We start from the raw sequence: 25,002 nt of genomic DNA, 5'->3' as shown, positions 1-25,002 counted from the left end.
AACCTCAAAGATTTTGCATCCCCAGACTCCTCTAGACCTTCAGAGCCTGCAGAGTTGGCCCACCTCTCCATATTAAGAGCTAGCACTCCTATCTTCTACTCCCCATGGGGGAAGACCCTACAGAGGCCTCTCTTCTGCAAAACAGCAGAGGCTCCCTCAAGATCTGTCCTTGCTTCCTCTTCTGGCTTCCAGGCCAATAACTAAGATTAAGTCACAATATAACCCATCCAAGGACATGCTGGACTTGACATGGAAAGAAAGTGACCAAAGGAGCTGCAAGAATGAGTGAGCATGTACTGACAGGAGCCAAGGAAGGTTCTTAATCAAAGTGACTAAAATTTAAGACTGGATAAGGGAGAGGTTATTGACTTGGGGCCACTCTCTTAGGATATGAGATTTCACATCCTGACAAGGACTCCAGAGGATGGTGCAAACTCAGAGCTAGGATGACTCTTAGAAGCTTGGAGAAAGCAATGGCCTAGGCTGAATGAAATTTAAATGCCTGCAAATACCATGGCTGATGGTGGAGGAAGAGATTAAAAGGCTTAGGGAATGGGCATGCGAAAATGTTTATATTATGTACCACCAGAAAACCCACCAGAGAATTGTGGCCCAAGACTCAGAGGACACATCATTACCAAGACCATCATGAGTGTATAAGTGAGAGGGGAATAACTAACAAGGTCAATGGTGGCTCTTCTTTGTAGGTTATAACTGATGGAAGGAGAAGGTGTCACAGAGCTTGGCTCATGACAGCAATGGGAACAATGGGGCCCCAAAGTTATAGAGGCCAGGGGGTGATGCTTATTTGCCAGAAGCCAGGGGGTTGCAATTATTGTAATGTCTAGAGGGGCTGGAATGGTAGCTGTCTTAGTCTGCTTGGGCTGTTATAACAAATACCATGCACTGGGTGACTTAAACAGCAGAAATTTATTTCTCACAGTTCTGGAGGCTGAAAGTCAGAGATCAGGGTGCCAGCATGTGTGGTGGTTTCTTGTGAGGGCCCTCACCCTGGTTTATAAACAGCAGCCTTCTTGCTGTATCCTCACATAGTAGAGAGAAGAAGTTCTGGTCCCCATCTCTTCTTACAAGGATGTTAATCTCATCATGGAGGTTCTACCATCATGATCTCATTTGAATTTAATTACTCCCCAAAGTCTCCACCTCCAAATATCATCACATTGGAGGTTAAAGCTTTTAACATATGGCTTTTGTGGGGACACAAACATTCAGCTCACAGAGGCAGGCTTGAACCAGATAGCATTGTGAAGATAGTTAACAGAGCTTGGCATTCCTAGAGACAAAAGAAATGAGCAGGCAATGAGGATGCTGTTTAGTACATATAATCAAATGGATAAGCAGGAGACTGAGGGTTATCTTCCACTAAAAAGTAAAGAGTAGGAGAAAAGATGGCAGTGAAGTAGAGGGACGTGGAATGCATCCCTCTCCACAGATGCATTGGAAATGCAACAAAAGACTCCATAATTCCCACAGAGAACCAACTGAACACCAGCAGATGGCCTTGGACACCAGAAAGGACTGCAAGGATCCTGACATAACTGGTAGGGAGGCATCTATGACAGCTCAAAGAGGGTGAAGCAGCTGAGCTGTGGCAGATGGGAGGGAGTGAGAAACACACGGAGGGTCCACACCACAGCTTAGCGTTCCTGGACTGAGATGTTGATTCACAGCTGAACAGAGGGTCCAAGAGCAGGAGCATGGGAAACGGACAGCTGGTTCAGGGTGAGAAAAATTGTTGCCAGTAAGGAGACGGACTGAGAAGACAGGAGGGAAGAGGTCCATGGCGAGGAGTGCCTGCCCCTGAGAGCTGCCTGGCCATGATGGCAGCTGGATGCTGCAGGCTCTCGGGTGGGGTGAAGAGCCATGGGCATAGCCTCTCTCTTTCTTTTGGTGCCTGCAATGGGCAGTGGAGGGGCCCCTGTGGGCCATCTAAGGCACTCAGGGATAACAAGGACCCTCAGGCCCTTGGACGGGGCTAGCATAAAGCTCCGGCAGGCAGCCAAGAGCAGGCTTGGAACGCTGAGAAAAAAAAAACAACCCGGAGAGACGCCCAACTCTGAGACTTTCTGTTTACACCTGAGTCACCGGCGTTCCTCTGCAACAGGCACCTCCAAGCCCAACTGAAGTGACAGTGTGCCACTGCCCACTCACTCCCAGGGGAAGGAGCCACTATTGTACCCTCTCCCTCCCCACACACCAACACTTACAGACAAACAATAAAGGAAGCTCTGCTGGTCACAGAATAAAACAAAAAACCCAAGGTGAGTAGAAGGGCACTTACAGCTGAGACTCTAAGGAAACAGAAATATTAGTATCAATTCTATTGAACTGGTCCATTCTGGGATCAGTTCTGGGTTTGTTTTTTTTTTCTTTATTAATTATGATCTTAGTCCTAAGGGATCTACAAGTTTTATAACATATTTTTTATTCTATTTTTTAATCTATTTTTTATTCTATTTTTATTTTTTCCTTTTTATATACTTCTATTTCTAGCTAAGTTTTTGGTAGTACGGACTATATATCTCTCCTACCTTCCTTACATCTCTATCTTTTATACATTTCTATTCCCTTCTTTTTATTTGCATATTTCCAGTCACATTATGCACTTCTGTTCCCCTGTCTTCCATCCATTTTTAGTTTATTTTATCTTAACATACTTATATGCAACACTATCAATCTGCTCAGACTCCTTGTTCTATTCTCCAGATGACACACCATCTTGGTATTTAATATTAGGTTTTTGTCTTTATCTTAGTTCTTAGTACAATTGTCTCATTTCATTCTGAAGATCTCCATTCTGTCTGGTAGTACTCTAGCTCTTTTTTATATTTGATCCAAGCTTTCAATATCTCCCTGGATTAGTGTTTGTATGTATAAGGTATTATTTGTTTGTTTGTTTGTTTTTGCTTTTGTTTCTGTTTTGTTCTATTTTGGTTTTCAATTTCTGTTGGTTTTCTCTTTGACTATCTGATAGCATACTGGGGTTCTTCTGTCAGGTCTTTCCAGACCCTTATGTCCTAATGGATTCAGTAATTGTGTGTCTTATGCATGTATGTGTTTCCTAGACTTAGTATTTGTTTAAAGCAATACTCGGACATTAGTCTGGGGCTTGGACAGTCTTCTGCAAACCCCTCTATCGCCAGGACAAGCAACCCCAGAAGTCTGGACCACCATGAGGAAACAAAAACACCATACAGGCAAAGGAGCAGAAAGAAAACCCACAAGACCAAATAAATGAAGAGGAAATAGGAAAAATGCTTGAAAAAGAATTCAAAGTAATGATAATAAAAATGATACAAAATCTCAATAGCAAAATAAAGTACAAGAAACAGTTCATAAGAACTCAGAAGAACTAAAGAACAAACAAACAGCAATGGATAACAAAATAACTGAAATTAAAAATATTCTAGATGGTATAACAAGCAGAATGACTGAGGCAGAAGAACGAATAAGTGAGTTGGAAGATAGAATGGGGGAAATAACTGCCACAGAGCAGGAAAAAGAAAAAAGAATAAAAAGAATGGAAGAGAGTCTCAGAGACCTCAGTGATAACATTAAGCATACCAACATTTGAATCATAGGCATCCCAGAAGAAGAAGAAAAAAAGAAAGGGCCTGAGAAAATATTTGAAGAGGTTATAGTGGAAAACTTTCCCAACATGGGAAAAGAAATAATTAACCAAGTCCAAGAAGCACAGAGAGTCCCATACAGAATAAACCCAAGGAGAAATACACCAAGGCACATATTAATCAAACTAGCAACAATTAAACATAAAGAAAAAATATTAAAAGCAGCAAGAGAAAAGCAACAGATAACATATAAGGTAAAACCCATAAGGATAATAGCTGATCTTTCTGCAGAAACTCTGCAGGCCAGAAGGGAATGGCAGGATATACTGAAAGTCCTGAAAGAGAGAAACCTACAGCCAAGAATACTCTACCCAGCAAGAATCTCATTCAGATTTGAGGGAGAAATCAAAAGCTTTCCAGACAAGCAAAAGTTAAGAGAATTCAGCACCACCACACAAGCCTTACAACAATTGCTAAAGGAACTTCTCTAAGTAGGAAACACAAGAAAAGGAAAACACCTACAAAAACAAACCCAAAACAATTAAGAAAATGGTAATCAGAACACACATGTCAATAATCACCTTAAATGTAAATGGATTAAATGCTCCAACCAAAAGACACAGACTGGCTGAATGGACACAAGAACAAGACCCTTCTATATGCTGTCTACAGGAACACCACTTCAGACCAAGGGGTACATATAGACTGAAAGTAAAGGGATGGAAAAAGATATTCCATGCAAATGGAAGTCAAAAGAAAGCTGGAGTAGCAATACTCATATCAGACACATTAGACTTTAAAGTAAAGACTATTACAAGAGACAAGGAAGGACACTACATAATGATCAAGGGATCCATCCAAGAAGAACATATCACAATGGTAAATATCTATGCCCCCAACACAGAAGCACCTCAATACATAAGGCAAATGCTAACAGCCAAAAAAGGGGAAATCGACAATAACACAATAATAGTGGGAGACTTGAACACCCCACTTACATCAATGAACAGATCATCCAAACAGAAAATAAATAAAGACACACAAGCTTTAAATGACACATTAGACCATCTTGACTTAATTGATATTTATAGGACATTCCATCCAAAAACAACAGAATACACTTTCTTCTCAAGTGAGCAAGGAACATTTTCCAGGATAGATCACATCTTGGGTCACAAATCAAACCTCAGCAAATTCAAGAAAATTGAAATCATATCAAGTATCTTCTCAGACCACAACACCATGAGACTAGATATCAATTACAGGAAAAAAACTGCAAAAAATACAAACACATGGAGGCTAAACAATTCACTATTAAACAACCAAGAAATCATTAAAGAAATCAAAGAGGAAATCAAAAAATATCTAGAAACAAACGACAATGAAAACACAACAACCCAAAACTTATGGGACACAGCAAAGGCAGTTCTAAGAGGGCAGTTGATAGCAATACAGTCCTACCTTAAGAAATAAGAAAAATATCAAATAAACAACCTAACCTTACACCTAAAACAATAAGAAAAAGAAGAAAAAAGAAACCCCAAAGTGAGCAGAAGCAAAGAAATCATAAAGATCAGATCAGAAATAATTGAAAAGGAAAGGAAGGAAGCAATAGCAAAAATTAATAAAACTAAAAGCTGGTAGACAGCTTCCCCCACAAGAGGGCAGACAGCAGAATCAAGCAGTATCAGCAGTATTTCCTCTTGTGGAACTGAAAATCACAGCCACAGAAAGACAGAGAAAATGAAAAGGCAAAAGACTTTGTACCAGATGAAGGGACAAGATAAAACCCAAGAAAAACAACTAAATGAAGAGGAGATAGGCACTCTTCTGGAAAAAGAATTCAGAATAGTGATGGTGAAGATGATCCAGGACTTTGAAAAAAGATTGGATGCAAAGATTGAAAAGTTGCAAGAAAAGTTTACCAAAGACCTAGAAGAATTAAGGAACAAACAAACAGAGAGATGCAACACAATAAGTGAAATGAAAAATACACTAGAAGGAACCAATAGCAGATTAACTGAGGCAGAAGGACGAATAAGTGACCTGGAAGACAGAATGGTGATAATCACTGATGCAGAAAAGAATAAAGAAAAAAGAATGAAAAGAATTGAAGACAGCCTAAGAGACCTCTGGGACAATGTTAAACGCACCAACATTCGCATTATAGTAGTCAAATTGACAAAAATTAAAGACAGAGAAAAGTTATTAAAAGCAACAAGGGAAAAACGACAAATAACATACAAGGGAATTCCCATCAGGTTAACAGCTGATTTCTCAGCAGAAGCTCTGCAAGCCAGAAGGGAGTGGCACGATATATTTAAAGTGATGACAGAGAAGAACCTACAACCAAGAATACTCTACCCAGCAAGGATCTCATTGAGATTCGAGGGAGAAATCAAAAGCTTTACAGACAAGCAACAGCTAAGAGAATTCAGGACCACCAAACCAGCCTTACAACCAAGATGGTGCGCTCACACTGGCTGTTGGTGGTGTCAGGCCTCAGTGTCTTGCCGTGTGTGCTTCCCCACAGGCCTGCGTGAATTTTCTGGTGGCACAGCAGGTGGCTTCCGTAGAGTGAGCAAGAGTGATCAAGAGTGAGCAAGATCGAAGGTACAGTGTCGTTTATGACCTAGCCTTGAAAGTCCCACTTACAGCCATTTCCACAGTGTCCTTCTGTTGGTGCAAATCAGCACTGTTCATTGTAGGAGGAGCCTGTACAAGGGCACGAATGCCAAGAGATGTGAGGCTAGCAGCAGTCGTCTATCCCGAATCTTGAGCTGGGAAACACAGAGGTGAAATGAATAAACCAAATAGCTTTTAGCTTTTTCCAAATTGGGATTTGATAGTGTAGCATTGCCATTTTGTTTGAAGATGACAAAGTGTGAAAAACTTAAACTCTTATAAGGATGTGTTCCTAAATCATATTTTAGTATTACCTTTATATGTTAGCTTTCAGATTCCTTCAAACTCAATTGTTTGAATAAACTCAAAGAATAAGAATAAAAAAAACCCTAAAAGCTGGTTCTTTGAGAAGATAAACAAAATTGATAAACCATTAGCCAGACTCATCAAGAAAAAAAGGGAGAAGATGCAAATCAACAGAATTAGAAATGAAAAAGGAGAAGTAACAATGGACACCACAGAAATACAAAAGATCATAAGAGACTACTACAAGAAACTATATGCCAATAAATTGGATAACCTGGAAGAAATGGATACATTCTTAGAAAAATACAATCTTCCAAGACTGAACCAGGAAGAAATAGAAACTATGAACAGACCAATCGCAAGTACGGAAATAGAGGCAGTGATTGAAAATCTCCCAACACACAAAAGCCCAGGGCCAGATGGATTCACAGGCAAATTCTATCAAACATTTTGAGAAGAGTTAACACCTATCCTTCTCAAACTCTTCCAAAATATAGCAGAAGGAGGAACACTCTCAAACTCATTCTACGAGGCCACTATCCCCCTGATACCAAAACCAGGCAAAGGTGTCACAAAAAAAGAAAATTACAGACCAATATCACTGATGAATATAGATGCAAAAATCCTCAACAAAATACTAGCGAACAGAATCCAACAGCACATTAAAAAAATCATACACCATGATCAAGTGGGGTTTATCCCTGGGATGCAAGGATTCTTCAATATATGCAAATCAATCAATGTGATACATCATATCAACAAACTGAAGGATAAAAACCATAAGATAATCTCAATAGATGCAGAAAAAGCTTTTGACAAAATTCAACATCGACTTATGATAAAAGCTCTCCAGAAAATGGGCATAGAAGGAAATTACCTCAACATAATCAAAGCCATATATGAGAAACCAACAGCCAACATCGTTCTAAATGGGGAAAAACTGAAAGCATTCCCTCTTAGAACAGGAACAAGACAAGGGTGTCCACTCTCACCTTTATTATTTAACATAGTTTTGGAAGTTTTAGCCACAGAAATCAGAGAAGAAAAAGAAATAAAAGGAATCCAAATTGGAAAACAAGAAGTCAAATTGTCACTCTTTGCAGATGACATGATGTTATATATAGAAAACCCTAAAGACTCTACCAGAAAACTGCTAGCACTAATTGATGAATTTAGTAAAGTAGCAGGATACAAAATTAACGCACAGACATCTCTTGCATTCCTATACACTAACAACGGAAGAGCAGAAAGAGAAATTAAGGAAACTCTCCCATTTACCATTGCAACAAAAAGAATAAAATACCTAGGAATAAACCTGCCTAAGGAGGCAAAAGATTTGTATGCAGAAAACTTTAAGACATTGATGAAAGAAATCAGAGACAATACAAACAGATGGAGGGACATACCATGTTCCTGGATTGGAAGAATCAACATAGTGAAAATGACTGTACTACCCAAAGCAATTTACAGATTCAATGCAATCCCTATCAAATTACCAATGGCATTTTTCACAGAACTAGAGCAAGAAATCTTACGATTTGTTTGGAAATGCAAAAGACCCCAAATAGCCAATGCAATCTTGAGAAGGAAAAATGGAGTTGGTGGAATGAGGCTTCCTGACTTCAAACTATACTACAAGGCCATAGTGATCAAGACAGTATGGTACAGGCACAAAAATAGAAAGGAAGGTCAATGGAGTAGAATAGAGAACTCAGAGATAAGCCCAAATACATATGGGCACCTTATCTTTGACAAAGGAGGCAATAATAAACAATGGAAAAAAGACAGCCTCTTCAGTAAGTGGTGCTGGGAAAATTGGACAGCTACATGTAAAAGAATGAAATGAGAACACTTCCTAACACCATACACAAAAATAAACTCAAAATGGATTAAAGACCTACATGTAAGGCCAGACACTATAAAACTCCTAGAGGAAAACATAGGCAGAACACTCTATGACATAAATCAAAGCAAGATCCTTGGGCTTCCTAGGTGGCACAGTGGTTAATAATCCACCTGCTAATGCAGGGGACACAGGTTTGATCCCTGCTCCAGGAAGATCCCACATGCCGCGGAGCAACTAAGCTGGTGCACCACAACTATTGAGCCTGCGCTTTAGAGCCTGTGAGCCACAACTACTGAGCCCATGTGCTGCAACTACTGAAGCCTACACACCTAGAGCCTGTGCTCCGCAACAAGAGAAGCCACGGCAATGAGGAGCCCGCGCACCACAACGAAGAGTAGACCCCATTCACTGCAACTAAAGAAAGCCCGTGCATAGCAAAAAAAAACCCCACCCCAATACAGCCAATAAAATAAATAAATACATTTATAAAACAAAACAAAACAAAACAAAACAAAAAAGCAAGATCTTTTTTGACCCGCCTCCTAGAATCATGGAAATAAAATCAAGAAGAAACAAATGGGACCTCATGAAACTTAAAAGCTTTTGCACAGCAAAAGAAACCATAAACAAGACAAGAAGGCAACCCTCAGAATGGGAAAAAATAGTTGCCAACGAAACAACGGGCAAAGAATTAACCTCCAAAAGATACAAGCAGCTCATGCAGCTTAATACCAGAAAAGCAAATAACCCAGTCCACAAATGGGCAGAAGACCTAAATAGACATTTCTCCAAAGAAGACGTGCAGATGGCCAGCAAACACATGAAAAGATGTTCAACATCACTAATTATCAGAGAAATGCAAGTCAAAGCCACAGCGAGTTATCACCTCACACCGATCAGAATGGCCATCATCACAAAATCTGGAAACAACAAATGTTGGAGAGGGTGTGGAGAAAAGGGAACTCTCCTGCACTGTTGGTGGGAATGTAAGCTGGTACAGCCACTATGGAAAACAGTTTGGAGGTTCCTTAAAAAACTAAAAATAGAACTACCATATGATCCAGTAATCCCACTCTTGGGCATATACCCAGAGAAAACCATAATCCCAAAAGAAACGTACCATAATGTTCATTGCAGCACTATTTACAATAGCCAGGACATGAAAGCAACCTAAATGCCCATCGACAAATGAATGGATAAAGAAGATGTGGCATATATATACAATGGAATATTACTCAGCTATAAAAAGAAATGAGATGGAGCTATATGTAATGAGGTGGATAGACCTTGAGTCTGTCATACAGAGTGAAGTAAGTCAGAAAGAGAAAGACAAATATTGTATGCTAACTCACATATACAGAATCTAAAAATGGTACTGATGAACTCAGTGACAAGACAAGAATAAGGATGCAGATACAGAGAATGTACTGGAGAACTCGAGGTTTGGGGGGGCGGGGGGTGAAGGGGAAGCTGAGATGAAATGAGAGAGTAGCATAGACATATATATACTACCAACTATAAAATAGATAGCTAGTGGGAAGTTGCTGTATAACAAAGGGAGTTCAACTCGATGATGGATGATGTCTTAGAGGACTGGGACAGGGAGGGTGGGGGGAGTCGAGGGAGGGAGGGGATACGGGGATATGTGTATAAATACAGAGAATGATTTTGGTGTACCTCAAAAACTGGTACAAGAGTGTAAAGCAATTATATTCCAATAAAAAATAAATAAATAAAATAAATAATAAATTAAATAAAAGTAAAGAGTAAAGCTGTCATATATGATTCCATTTATACGAAATGTCTAGAATAGGCAAATACATAGAGATCGAAATTAGATCAGTAGTTGTCAGGGGCTGGTGGGGGTTGGAGAGATAGAGAATAGCCATAACTACTTAACGGGTACAGAGTTTCTTTTTAGAGGTAATAAAATGTTTTGGAATTAGATAGTGGTGATAATTGTACAACATCGTGAATGTGCTAAAAATCACTAAATTGTACACTCTAAAGTGGTTAAAATGATGAATTTTGTGCTATATAAGTTTTATCTTAATTTGAAAAGAGATGATTCCTTGCCCATACCTGAGTCAGTGTTCAGGTCCAAAACATGCTACATGAAGAGGTAGCTAGATTCCCAAGAGGAAGTTCTCTGAAATATCACAGGAAGTACATGCCCTGATGGTAGCCTCAGTCTTTGCCCAAAGGGACCTCTGGCTATTTATTCAGGTGACTTTTCTGTTCACTGAGGAAAGGGAACTGTCCAGATGTGTTGAAGACTCTTAGACACTGCAGAAAATAAGCTGACATTGATAACAGAAACCCAAAGTGTCATAATGCCCACTATATTACTCTGCTTGGGTTGCCATAACAAAATACCACAGACTGGGTGGATTAAACAACAGAAATTTATTTCTCATAGTTCTGGAGGTTGGGAAGTCAAAGTTCAAGGTGCTGTCAAGGTAGGTTTTATTCTGGAGCCTCTTCTCTCGACTCATAGGTGGTCATCATCTCCCTGTGTGCTCACATGACCTCTTCTATGTGCACATGTGAAGAGAGAAAGAATGAGCTCTCTGTTGTCTCTTCTTGTAAGAACACCAATTTTATTGGATCAAGGCCCCACATTTATGATCTCATTTAACCTTAATTACTTAAGTCCGTACAGGACTCGTTTCCAACTACAGCTACACTGGGGTCTAGGTCTTCAATATACAAATTTTTAATGGACACTAACATTCAGTCCATAATATGCCCTATTAGTTTGGGAGTACATGGAGGGATCAGGTAATAAATGGAGTCCTGATCAAAGTCTGACTTCCCACTGGTCCATTAGACTGCAGACCCCCTGGTGTTCATTTTCACATTGCCGAATTGAGAATGACATCCTTGGTTATGTCAAGCATGTCATAGCCTCATAATGGGTCTTGGCTTGTGAGGTAAGAACTATCACACCAGGGAAAACTAAGTGGAAGCCTTTGAAACTTCTCACCCTTACCCCTAGCCAAAATAGTAAGTCAAAAACAATGTTGCATCCCAGAGAAGACAGTAGAGTGCTTCCCTTAAATATCTAAAAGATGCAAAGATGATAATCTCTATTTAATCCACCAGACTGGCCTCTGCAGAAGCCATATAGATCCTGCAGAATAACTGTAGACTGCCTCAAGTAATAGCCTGATTGCAGTGGTCGTGCTGGGTGTAGTATTTTTGTTAGGACAGATGAATGTGCTCTCGGGTACATTATTTGTGGCCACTGATTTTGGTAAATAAATTCTTTTCCATCCCAGTGAGGAGAGAGGATCATGAAAATTTTGCATCCACCTGAAGTGGATAACAAAACTTTACACCTAATGGAACTAGAAAAAGAACAAACAAAACCCAGAGTTAGTAGAAAAAAGAAATAATAAAGATCAGAAGTAAATGAAATAGAGACTGAAAAAACAGAAAAGATCTATTTAACTAAGCTAATTTTTGAAAAGATAAATAAAATTGATAACCCTTTAGCCAGATTTATCAGGAAAACAAATAAAAATTAAATAAATAAAATCATAAATGAAAGAGGTTACAACTAACACCATAGAAATACATAAGCGATAAGAGATCGCTACAAACATAGGCCAATAAAATGGACAACCTAGAAAGAATGGGTAAATTACTAGAAATGCACAATTTCCCAAGACTGAATTAGGGAGAAATAGAAAATATGAATAGACCAATGAACAGTAATGAAATTAAATCAGTAATTAAAAAAAAACTCCAAACAAACAAAAGTCCAGGACCAGACAGCTTTACAGATGAATTCTGCCAAATATTTAAAGAAATTCTGTCCTTTCTCAAACTATTCCAAAAAATTGAAGAGAAAGGAATGCTTCTAAATTTACTCTACAAAGTCAGCTTGATACTAAATCAGTCAAGGACACTTCAAAAAAAAAAAAGAAAAAGAAAAAAGAAAATTATAGGCCAATATCACTGAATATAGATGCAAAAATCCTCAGCGAAATATTAGCAAACCAAATTCAGCAATATGTTAAAAGTATCATGTACTGTGATATAGTGGGATTTATCCCAGGGATGCAAGGATGGTTCAATACCTGCAAATCAATCAACATGATACACCATATTAGCAAAAGAAAGGATAAAAATCACATGATCACCCCAAAGATGCAGAAAAAACATTTGACAAAATTTATGATTAAAAAAAATCCCAACAAAGCAGGTATAGAGGGCACATACCTCAATATACTAAAGGCCATATATGACAAACCTTCAGCCAACTTTATACTCAATGGTGAAAAGCTGAAAGCATTTCCCCTAAGACAAGAATGTCCACTTTCACCACTTTTATTCAACATAGTATTGGAAACCCCAGCTGCAGAAATCAGACAAGAAAAGAAATAAAAAGAATTCAAATTGTAAAGGAAAAAGTAAAATTGTCACTGTTTGCAGATGACATGATACTATACATAGAAAATCCTAAAGAGGGCACCAAAAAACTTCTAGAACATATCAATGAATTTGGTAAAGTTGCAGGATACAAAATTATTACACGAATTGGTTGCAATTTTATATACTAACAATAAACTATCAGAAAGAGAAATTAAGGAAACAATTCCATTTAGCATGATATCAAAAAAAATAAAGTACCTAGGAATAAATCTACCTAATGAGGTAAAAGATCTGTACTCAGAAAACTATGACACTGATGAAAGCAACTGAAGATGGCATAAACAGATGGAAAGATATACTGTGTTCATGGATTGAAAGAATCAGTATTGTTAAATGACAATACTACCCCAGGCAATCTACAGATTTAATGCAATCCCTATCAAAATACGAATGGTATTTTCACAGACTAGAACAAATAATTCTGAAATTTGTATGGAGGGCTTCCCTGGTTACAATGTGGTTATGAAACTGTCTGCCAATGCATGGGACTAGGGTTTGAGCCCTGGTCCAGGAAGATCCCACATGCCACAGAGCAACTGAGGCTTGTGCCAAAATTACTGAGCCCATGTGCCACAACTACTGAAGCCCATGTGCCTAGAGCCCATGCTCTGCAACAAGAGAAGCCACCACAATAAGAAGCATGCACACTGAAATGAAGAGTAGCCTCTGCTCTCCACAACTACAGAAAGCCCTCACACAGCAACCCAACACAGCCACTAAATTAAAATAAATTTTTAAAAAATTGTATGGAAACACAAAGACCCTGAATAGCCAAAACAATCTTGAGAAAGAGGAGCAGAGCTGGAGGAATCATGGTCCCTGTCTTCAGACTATATTGCAAAACTACAGTAATCAAAGCAGCATGGTACTGGCACTAAAACAGACACATAGATCAATGGAACAGGATAGGGAGCCTAGAAATAAACTCACAATTATATAGTCAATTAATCTATGACAAAAGAGGCAAGAATATACAATGGAGGAAAGACAGCCTCTTCAATAAATGGTGTTGGGAGAACTGGACAGCTTCATATAGAAGAATCAAACCAGACTACTTAAAAACAATGTGGCCATTTAAAAATTTGACACATAAAGTATGTATACATAAACAGAAAATTAGTTCAGAAAAACTCTTTGTTTTCTACCTAGGCATGATGGATTACTGTCCTCAAATGGCCTGTGTACACTAGTTGTGGGTGTGATTGCTACATGATCATTGTATTTATTAAGTCATTTCTAGAAAACAGTCAGTTTAGTTTGTTGGTGGTAGTATTGGATGGTGTGTTTCAACCAAAGAAACAGCCTTAATTTCCTGCAGGAGTTTGCCTACTACTAGGGCACATCTTGCTATAAGTAGGTCTCCTTGACATTTTAATTAATGATTAAGAAATAAGCACACAACGTCGTGAATGTACTTACTGGCATTGAACCGAACACTTAAAAAGGGTGAAAATAGTAAATTTATATTATGTATATTTTATTCCCCCCCAAACATTCCTATGAGATAATTTACAAGTTAAAAAAATTTTAGAGCTGGAATTTTCTCAATTCATCTCGCAATGTCAACCCTGAAAGTGTTGAGGTTGACTATGAGAGGATGTGACATTTTGGGCTTAGCCACTCTCTTCCTAGTCTTACTTGTTTTGCAGGTGAAGCTGGGATGTGTGTGAGCGTGTGAGTGTGTGTGCGCGCGCGCCCAAGAGGTCTTCTTTCTCTCTTGCCCACTTTGATGCTGGGGAGAGGGCAAGTCTCTCTCTCTCTCTCTCTCTCTCTCTCTCTCTCTCTCTCTCTCTCTCTCTCCCTCTCTCTCTCTCTCTCTCTGTGTTTCCTTTCCTCCATCCTGGGGAAAGGTTCTGTCGCAGCAGGTTAAACGATCCTAGCTGGATATTTTGGCAGTTCTACTCTGCCGTCTTAGCCGGCCATCAGCGGACTGAGGGTGGGGCTGGAGTGGAAAATGTTTGGATCTCAATCACAGGAGATGAAAGTTGCAAAAACTCTGGCCAGGTTCCTGCGCCGGATCAGCTTTCCAGGTTATATGATGAACAGCTCTTAAGACTGGCGGGGCGGCATCCTCTCTCTGCCTCAGTGCCTTTGTTCCCCACGCTGGCTCAGCGCCCCTGCGCTCCCAGCTCCGGCACCTGCCCGGCGCACTCCATCCGCTCGGGATGCTAGAGCCTCCGCGGCCGCCGCGGCCGCCGTGGTTGCCGCTGCTGCGGGCCCCCGCTCTCCCCGGCACATGCGCACTGGCGACGCCGAGCCGGCGCCTTCAGTCTCCTCCTCCGCCGCCTCCCGGTTCCGCAGTCACTTCCTGCAGCTGTTTCCCTGTGGGTCCGGCTGGACTGACTTTTGACAGTCAGCCTTCAGCTGCGGAGGGGGCTCAGCGGGACTGGCGAGAAAGTTGCGCGGAGGGCGGCGGAGTTGAACCGGGCCGCGCCGGGTGCGCAGGACGGACGGCGGCGGGCGTCCCGGGCAGACGCGGCGCCCAGCCTCCCGGCGCGTCCCGGGGGTTCCGGTGAGTGCGGGCGGTCGCGAGCCTCGGGGCGTTCAGGACGAGCGCCGGAGCCGCGGGACGAGCCCTTCCTTTCCGGTGCGGTCTTTCCACCTGCCCTCCACGTGACGGGCTTGCGCTGCTTCTATTTATCTGTCTGTTTTGGAGCATTTCACGTGTACTGTTCGCATCATCTTAGGCGTGCAGCTGCCTTGGCCCTCGCGCTTGCCCCCGCCCCGTGGGAGACCGGGGATTCCATCTTTCGTGATGGCATCCTTACGGGACTGAGGTGCGTGTGTGTGTGTGTGTGTGTGTGTGGATGGATGGATGTGTGTACGCGCTCGTGTGTATGCACGCACATTTTAGGCATGTAAGGTATATGTGGGCGATGCTGAAGTATATGTAGCTTTGATTCAAATATGTGAAAGCTTCCTTAGGATTAAGCACCCTCGCAGCTGCGCCTGGAAAACATTCACCAATTCGCCAAGGCCTCTTCTCTCCCAGATTCTTGCGTTCTTGGGTCTTCCTCATGTGACATACCTTACCTCAACTGATTATTTTTCTATTTTCCTCTCTCTCATTCCTTCTCGCTGCGATCTGATGACCTCTGAATAATGCTCACCGTCTTTCCCTCATTTCCAGAAATTCCCAGTTACAGACTTCCTTAGTTTGCTGAGGTGCCAGTAACCTGTTCCTTTATGGTGTTACCTTTCCTAATTTCTCCAAATGAGATTTCTCCACATGAGAAAGTGATTGTCTTTAATACAGTATGTGAAGAGTAGGCCCCAGTCAGATCATGAAAACTATGCTATATGATCATTGGTTTTCTTTAAATAGGGTACACTGACGCTTTTCTTTTCTTTATTGTCCCCTCAATCGCTTCCAAACCGGGACATTAACCACCATAAATCCTTTATTTATGCCACTTCAAGCATCAAATTGAATGGCCTTTATGATCTGAGGAATATTTTGTTTACATCAGCCCTCAAGTTAGTTTCTTTAAATCTAATGCAGTAGTTGAACAGATCTGAGTCGCATATGCTTGGAGTCTCTTCATATTCCAACATTAATGCTTTCATTGAAGGCTTCTTGTTAGTGTTTCTTTTAGATTTTTATTTTATGCTAGTTTTCTTTCTTTCTTTCTTTCTTTCTTTCTTTCTTTCTTTCTTTTTCTTTCTTTCTTTCTTTCTTTCTTTCTTTCTTTCTTTCTTTCTGTCTGTCTTTCTTTCTTTCACAAGTGTAGAAATACCTGATGTAATTGTGGTGCACAGATGCTTTGGGGGGAGTTTACATCATTTTGATTGTTAAATATTACAAAAAAAGATTTTGGACTACCTAGCTATTCTTTAAATGTTATAAAGGTAAAATGCCATAATGGGTAAGGCTGTACTTGGTGAGAATTTTTTCTTCAATTCAGGGGAGTTTATCAGGCCTTTATTTTGATGGAAACCTGTAGACAACACTGGGGGAGACACATGCTGGTATTTCCTTAAGTGGGAGTGAACTTTCATAAAACAAGTCCAGACATGTCTAGGCATTTGGTAGCATTTGATTTTCTGTTTATATTGCTGATTTCCTTTATCCAGATGCTTTGACAGCCTCCTCCACCATTTCCTTCTGAGCTGGCAGCTTGTTGTTGACACTTCGGTATCAGTATGTCTCTGTACAGGTGGTATGCGTAGTCTTTTAATATTATGAATTATTATAATTAGGTAGTTAAAAAAAGTGGTCTTTGTCTCCTTAGTTTCCCTTTTCAAAATACCCGTATCTGCCTTTGCTTCCTGAGTGTCTTTGCTTGATTTAATTGAGAGGAATAATGTGATTATAGAGAACCTGACTTTTTAAATGTTCTCAATCTGTATTGCTTTTTAGAAAAATATTCTCAGAGATATGGACAGCATACTTCTGCTTGAGAAAAAAATAATGTTGTTTTTCTAAATATTATGTTTAATGAGAAGTATTGTTAAGTACTGTGACTAATAAGTTATGTACTTTGCCCTTTACCATATTATTTTCCCATTGCACTGTTATCTTTTGCTGCCTCAAGACCCTGAATTTAGTATAAAAGCTGTTACTTGGTTGCAGTGTCCACGTGTATGTATTTATTAAATGTGGTAAAAGAGACTTTCAACTTTTCAAAATGTTCTTGGTTAATTTTAGCAAATCTATTATTGTCATAAAATGTACACATTTCTATTGCAGGTGGAAAATTTCAGCAGCTTAAAATAGCCATATTCTATTGACCAAGAAAAGAGGTTTTAAAAGTATTGAGAGTGAAAGGAACAGAGGATTTTGAAATAAGGATTTAAATTTGGGTTAATTAGAATCGTGGGAACTCATAAAGTGCATACTATGGTTCATTTTGAGATACTCAGGGTTAGAAGTTGCCATGCGGGTGTGAGGCAGGAGAAATCATCGATAAAACTGAAGTGAGATTAGAACATATTGGGTCTTTTCTGAGGGAAACAGTTTAGAGACTACCAGTTATTTAGTAAGAAGGGGAGAGCAAATAGTCGAAAGACTGAGGAACTAGAATTACATTGGGGCCTGTGGTAGTGTGATCCAGTACCCCATTGGACATTTACTTGATAAAGTATTTCATGTAGGCAGTTTACCTCTAGAGGGAGAGAAAATCCTCTAATTTTATAGGGGACTGATGAATATAGTCTAAGGCTATATGAGGTGGAGTCTTAAACTCAAGCCTGTGGGGAACAAGCAAGTAACATGAATACAGGCAGCAGGCTGAGTCGGGGCTGAGGTGGCCTCGAGAAGGCAAGCTTGGCTACCCCGGGACAGTGCCTTTCAGCGCTAACTAGCTAATTGTTGCTCATGTAGGACCATGGCCAAGCGTTGCCAGATCACCCTTTTATCAAGGGGAGCCACAAATCTTCTGATTTTTGTTGACTTTCAATTCAATTTAAAAAATGAAAGCAAAACAAAACACTGTACATTCCAAACACAGCACATCTCTGGCTGCATGTGGCCTACACGTTGTCTGTTTGCAACCCCTACTCTGAGTCGTCATTGGCTCAATTATTTAAATATTACTAGTTGATCAGAAGGTACATTTTTATTTATTTTTGTCCCATGGTAACAGATTTATTCCTAGAGGTCTTTGATGTTTTAGCTAGTTCTAGAAGTGCTTGCAGTAATCAGAGCAGTGACACTCTTTTACTCTTTTTGATATCATTTGGGTGAAAGACTAGTTTGCATGGAAAGGAGATATTTGCTAAGGTTCTTTGCTGGTGGTTGTTTGGTTGTTTGTTTCGGTCTATGCATGAGTATCATCAAGAGTGTTTAAGTGTGTTTGAGAGAAGGGGTCTGGAGTGGGTGACCTTTGATGTCCATTTCAGCCATGTGACTTTTAGATTTAATTAGCCATGGATGCAATACGATTAATGGTCACGGGCCAGAGGGACTGCACTTGGAGCTGTGCCAAGCAAAATCAAGCAGCATCTATAAAGCTGTTCTCAGCCGAGGAGCATTGTGTCAATGTGGATTAACAGACAGGGGAAGTCTGCTGGGTGAGGTAAAAGGAAAGAAGACCCAAAGATGGTTTGAAGAAATAGAGGAAAGGGCAGATGGGGTGGTCATTTACATGTCGTACTGCTGAGGACACATTTAAAAGTATTTTTTTTGCTGTTGATTCAGATTTGAAGACCCGACGTCTCGTCACCCATTGGATTATGCCCAAGGCTTTCCTACCCAATGATCCTCTTGCAACACGCCGGGCTGCCTCCGCCTAAGCGGCCCTCATCCTCTCCTCCTATGTCAGTGGCCGCGAGGTCCACAGGAACCTTGCAGCTTCCACCGCAGAAGCCTTTTGGGCAGGAGGCTTCCTTGCCTCTGGCAGGGGAAGAAGAGTTACCTAAGGGAGGGGAGCAAGACACTGCCCTGGAGGAGCTATGTAAGCCCCTGTACTGCAAGCTCTGCAATGTCACCTTGAACTCAGCACAGCAAGCCCAGGCTCATTATCAGGTAAGGGAAGAAAAGAAAAATCAGGCATTTAGTGGGAGAACATTTCAGGGCTCTGCCCAATTCAGAGCTGTCTCTGAAATGACCAGTTGTGCCTGGAATAATAAGATGGCTAAGTATTAGTTTGTTTGGCTAAAAACACAATGTTCCTACTTTAAAAGGAAGCATCACTTTTCATAGAATGGGCTCTCTCTTAACCTCCTACACTTAGCTGTGTGGCATTTGATAGCTTACCAGTGGTTGAATGTAAATCATCTCTGCGTGTTTGAACCTGTGATCCTAAGCAGAACAGATGTTTGCAACATAGTGTACCAAACTCAATTCAGTGTCAAAATTGTTTAGAAGAATTAGTCTTATAAATATTCTCTTCCAGCTGATACAGTTTGTATCAGTTCAAGGTATTCTCTGTCTATGAATGTTATGCTTTTCTTTTTGACCTCTGTCACTGCTAAGGGAAACCCAGGCATCTTTCTGTAGTGAGAATAAAATGACATTGGAGTATTGAGCCCTGTCCTCCATTTTTAATAATCATACTGTGATTCCTTTTTAGCCTTTAGTATGAACTGTTACTTATTTCTAAGATAAATAGAAAGCTTTCACCTCCATGTAGAATAGCTAGTGGAAAGGACAGTTTTTTTTTTAAATCTTTATTGGAGTATAGTTGCTTTACAGTATTGTGTCAATTTCTGCTGTAAAACAGAGTGAATCAGCCACATGGATACATATATCCCCATATCCCCTCCCTCTTGAGCCTCCCTCCCAGCCTTCCTATCACAACCCCTTTACGTCTTCACAAAGCATCAAGCTGATCTCCCTGTGCTCTGTAGTAGCTTCCCACTAGCCATCAGTTTTACATTTGGTAGTGTGTGTATGTCAATGCTACTCTCTTACTACATCCCGGCTTCCCCTCCCCCTGGTGGAAAGGACTATTTTAAAGGACGTTATTACCTGAGAACAAATAGAAAATTAAATTTTGGCTAGAAAGAGAAAGTACAGTATGTCTTTTTATTCTAGATTTTTTCTGTATATAAAATTATATCTTTTTTTTTTTTTTGAGAAAAGAGATCCAAGGAGCAATTGCAGCCACATGTCGTTGAATGAAAGTATGTCTTCTGGGTCATCATTGATTTGACTATTTATTCTCTTCATGAATATCTGAAATAATAAGACAGTGTGGTAGAAAGATGGCTGTTGCAAAGATGTTTCTTCTGTTGTGCCTGTATAACTTTCTCCAGCTTAAAGTTTTTATTTACTCTGGGTATAAGTCTTTTTTGTTTTGTTTTGATCTTCAAGGCTGATAACTATGTCACTCTGTGGTTGTATATCAGACACATTTTGATGATGAATTGCTTTCCCTGGGATTTAGGGGAAAACATGATATGTTACTTCTTTGGAGTTCCTGTTGTTTGGGTTTGTTTTGCCCTCCAGTGCAGAGAGTTGAGTTGATTATATCACCCAGATCTTGGCACTTGTCATTATTGGTTCATGTAGGCCTCTTCTGGTTTTATTTTACATCTTTTTCCTTTTCCCCAACCCCTACTCTCATCCTCTCTGTGACCACTCCCCACGACAATGATGTGATACAGGGTCTTCCTTTGCCTGCTTTACCTTTCAGTTGGCGTCTGTTAGGATGGATGATCTATCTCAGATCCAAGACATAGCACTAGCTTTTGTCTTCATTTGTTTCTGTGGAGTGTTCGGTTTTATGGTGTTCGACTCACTATGAAAAATCAAGCCTGGGTTCTAAAGTTTTGATTTTTAGCTGTATAAAGCCCCTAGAAAACCATTAACTTGGGAGCAAACCAACTTGTGTGTCATACACACATATAATTACCATTTACAGAAGAGTTGTTTACTTTTATGCGGGAAAACTCTCGGGGAAAATGTAATTTTAATATGTGTGAGTGGATTGTACCTATACCTCCTGTCTTTTTTTCTCCTAATATCACTTTGTGACTATAGACAGTGATGGATGCTTCTGGTTATGCATGGAGGGAATTCAATTTGAGCAGAGTCATTGGATTATAAGCCTTAAACTAGATAAGAAAGAGAATCAGCATTTATTTAGGTTTTTTCTTTTCTTCTACATTTGTGTGTGTGTGTACTCTGTACTTTTTATCTGATGAGTAATAGATACTTAATTTCAGGTCCCTCAGTGATATAGTGAATATATAAATTAGAAAATATAAGAAAAGTGGAAGTAAATTTTAGATAAATTTCTCAATAATCAGAATTTTTAAGTGGAAATGTTGGAGGAGAAGGACAGTCTGTTATAGAAACAATTTAAGCAGCCAAGAACTAAGGAAAGTTAGACTGGAGAAGAAGCAAGCAGATATCAAGAGAGTAGAACCTAATGGAAAACGAAAAGTTTGGGTGTAATAAAAGCCAGTTCCTAAGAGCTTAGAAGCAAAGATGTGAATGAAACCAATGTCTCTGGTAATTCTTAAAGAGGAAGAAATTTTCTGCAGAGAAACAAAGCAAAGCAGGTCATGTATGCAAGTACAGAGCAATTTCATTAGGAGAGCATAGAAGAAAGCTAATTTAAAAGTGAAATCTGGATTTCAACCAGATAGAAATGTCAAGATGGGAGAGTGAGGATCAAAGAGTAAATCTGAGTACTAAACAGTCAGAACATGAACACAGCCTAGAGGTAGGTCAACCAGCATAGAAGGAAAGCATAGAAATGTTAGGCTGAAAGATGCGTCAAAAATGTACAGAGGTGGGGGCTTCCTAGGTGGCGCAGTGGTTAAGAATCTGCCTGCCAATGCAGGGGACACGGGTTCCATCCCTGCTCCAGGAAGATACCACATGCTGCGGAGCAACTAAGCCCGTGTGCCACAACTATTGAGCTTGCGCTTTAGAGCCCGTGAGCCACAACTATTGAGCCCATGTGCTGCAGCTACTGAAGCCCACACGCCTAGAGCCCATGCTCTGCAACCATGACAATGAGGAGCCCACCACCACAACGAAGAGTAGCCCCCACTCACCTCAACTAAAGAAAGCCTGCGCACAGCAAAAAAAACCCCAACACAGCCAAGAAAATGAATGAATGAATGAATGAATAAATAAATAAATAAATAAATAAATAAAAATTTAAAAAAATGTACACAGATGTACACCAAGGGTACATGAACAGGCTGTGATTTAAAGAGGCTACCAAAGACAAGGGTAAGACTAATGAGTAAGGCTTACCGAGAACCAGAAATAGGCAGAATGGCAATGATTGTAGACAAATAAAGCAAAGTGGCTGGTGAGATGATGGAAGTAAAGTTTTATTAACAAATCTAAAACCTGGTTTGTAATTTTTGATACAGAGTGATACCAAGACCACAAATCCATTGTTTCAATTATGTGTGAGATAAAAGGGGTCAGTGGAAGCTTATTTATAAGCCAGAAACACATTCATGTGAGGTAATAAATCACGGTTGATTACATTACTCAAAATGTTTTAGTCAGTTGATGCCTTTGTTGAAATCTCAAAGTTTCAAATTGCCAGGGTATTATAGGCAGCCTTTAGTCTGGTTTGAGTGGTGTTACGCTAGAGTCTGACCATATCATGTTCCGGTAATCTAGGACACACAATGGACACTGCTCAATAAATACTTCCCTTTAAGCTCACTGCGCTCTTTGCCTGCCATCCTCGTGTTCCTAAGCTGGAGCTGCCTGAGCAATGACCCATGCGTATCAGTGGTCATCACAGATTTAGTTTTATTCCCAGGACTTTTTAACCCAGTCAGCTTGCTTCAAAATACCCTTAGCTGTTGTTTTATTTTTAATGTGGGTACATATTTTTTGTTGTCTCAAAAGTATGGCTTTAGTTATAATTTAAAGTAAAACTTTGGAGGAAAAATATGTCTTCATTTTATTAAAATTTGTCTGCAGTCTTCAGGTTGCCTTGAGTTGTCCTGTGAGATCACTCACCCATTGCATACCTCAGGGCAGATCAATTTCCCACAGACCTCGAACTGGCATAGAGTAATATAACACTGTTTGGGCAGCATAAATGCCCAGAGGAAGAACCATTTTAGGATGGAAGATCGTTAACAGGCATTTAAAAAGCAAAAAGCATGGATAAATTTTGCTAAGGCATCTACATTTTAGAATAAAGTCAACTGTTTTTTTTTTTTCTTCTTTTAATTCGTGTACTGTTTTGAAAAAGAACTAGTTACTCAAGGTAAATTTTAAAAATCTCTCATAAACATAGATTTCTATTTGTATTATTTAGTAGCCAGATAACAACCTACCATAGTAATTGGATTAATTTGAAAGAGAGATAGAATACAGGGAACAAAAGTAGCCATAGAATTGTAATACTGAAGACAGTGATCTCAATTTGTAATACAGAGAATGCAATTGATGTTATCCCCAAATTTGAGTACTGATTTTGGCACATACATTTTCACCTTGATCACCCAGCTTTGGATGGCATAATCTCTAATTTCAGCTAATTTTTATGGTTTCAAAACCTTCCCATCTGATTGGTTTTCAGATGAACTTGCAGTGTACTGAGAATAGTCAAAATACACTTCATTAGTGGATAGAAGCTCTCTGTGATTCTTGTTAGCTGGATCTCACCACCTTCTGCCTCCCCATCTAAGTCCCTCCCTACTTCATTTCTTCGTATTTCAGAAGAATAGATATCCCTTCTGTACAAGGCTGATTCCTTACCCTGTACTCTGGATTTCATCACCTGTCATCCTTTCTTTACCTTATTCAAATTAAAAACATGCTCAAGTTTTTTTTGTTCCCCATGTAAACAAAAATAGCAACAATAACCTTCCCTTTCTTTTCAATGCCTCTTGTTGGCAACCTTTCTTTTCTTCTCTCAGTCCTTAGAGTTCAGCTGGGTATACGTGTCCTCTTCAGGTCTTCATTTCCCAGCCCACCATACTGTTTCCTTTCCAATATTCTACTAAATTGGTCTTTTCAAGGTCATCCATGATCTTACAGGCCAAATCTAGCTCTTCCTCACTTGACCTCTTTGTAGCATTTGCACTTATAACAGCTTTCTCCTTAAAACAATCAAAGATATTTTTCTTAAAATAATGCCTATAGAACAAAGGATTTATAATGAAAAGCAGTAATCACCTGTTCTCCCTTCCTTGCCCATCCCCTACCTTTTCTTTCTTCTCCATTCTTCTTTTTACCTCCCATCTTGGGTTGGCTGTAGTTTTATTTTGACACTGTCAAGGTTTATCACATTTTTGTTTATTCTGTAATCAAATTAAGTTTCCTATGCTTGATATTTGAAGGTTGATTCCAACTGTTGAAAATTGACATTCAGCTTTTGCATTTTTATCAGTAGGGAAATGTTGTTCACTGTAAAGCTGTTTCTTTCTCTCTGTTTCCAATGTCATGATTCCATGCTATTTAAAAGAGGTGTTCAAATGGATAGCCCTTTCTTGAAGGTCACCAGTTACTCAAAATCATGTCCATTGCAGTTTGCTTCATATGTAGATTATAACTTTGAAATAGCTTTTTGCTTTTCCTTGAATTTCTCGCACTTAAAAAAAAAATACAGAGAAAAATCTTATGCCTTAAAAAAATCTACTAGCTTCTTAATCTTTCTGTTTATTGTTTGCAATCCATTTCACTTATCTTCATGAAACCCACTGATTTCCTGTTCTCATTTGGACTAGATATTTTACATTTGGATCATGACTTCATTTGTGTAGTTTTTTGTATACCCTATAGGTTTTCATTGCTTTTCTTTTTCCCTTTCTTTTTCTTAC

At 39.6% G+C, this 25,002-nt stretch overlaps 1 protein-coding gene across 5 annotated transcripts in view; it reads left to right on the top strand.

The window, feature by feature from the left end:
- The first annotated feature begins 15,063 nt into the window (after positions 1 to 15,063).
- ZMAT3 (zinc finger matrin-type 3) overlaps positions 15,064 to 25,002 on the top strand; it is a 33,661-nt gene continuing 23,722 nt past the window's right edge. Inside the window, exons 1-2 of one of the 5 annotated variants that reach the window (XM_057739573.1) lie at positions 15,064 to 15,319; positions 18,947 to 19,273. In XM_057739573.1, coding sequence (XP_057595556.1) covers positions 19,004 to 19,273 — 270 coding nt within the window. In that variant the 5' untranslated portion in view covers positions 15,064 to 15,319; positions 18,947 to 19,003. Of the gene's footprint in view, positions 15,320 to 15,454; positions 15,585 to 16,880; positions 16,968 to 18,946; positions 19,274 to 25,002 lie in introns of those variants that run through there. The other 4 variants (XM_057739577.1, XM_057739575.1, XM_057739576.1 and 1 more) reach the window with 4 other exon arrangements.

This window comes from Hippopotamus amphibius, chromosome 6, assembly GCF_030028045.1.
Source record: "Hippopotamus amphibius kiboko isolate mHipAmp2 chromosome 6, mHipAmp2.hap2, whole genome shotgun sequence".
NCBI lineage: Eukaryota > Metazoa > Chordata > Mammalia > Artiodactyla > Hippopotamidae > Hippopotamus > Hippopotamus amphibius.
Note: the sequence above shows the minus strand (reverse complement) of the source record. Positions and strands in the feature narration are given on the sequence as shown.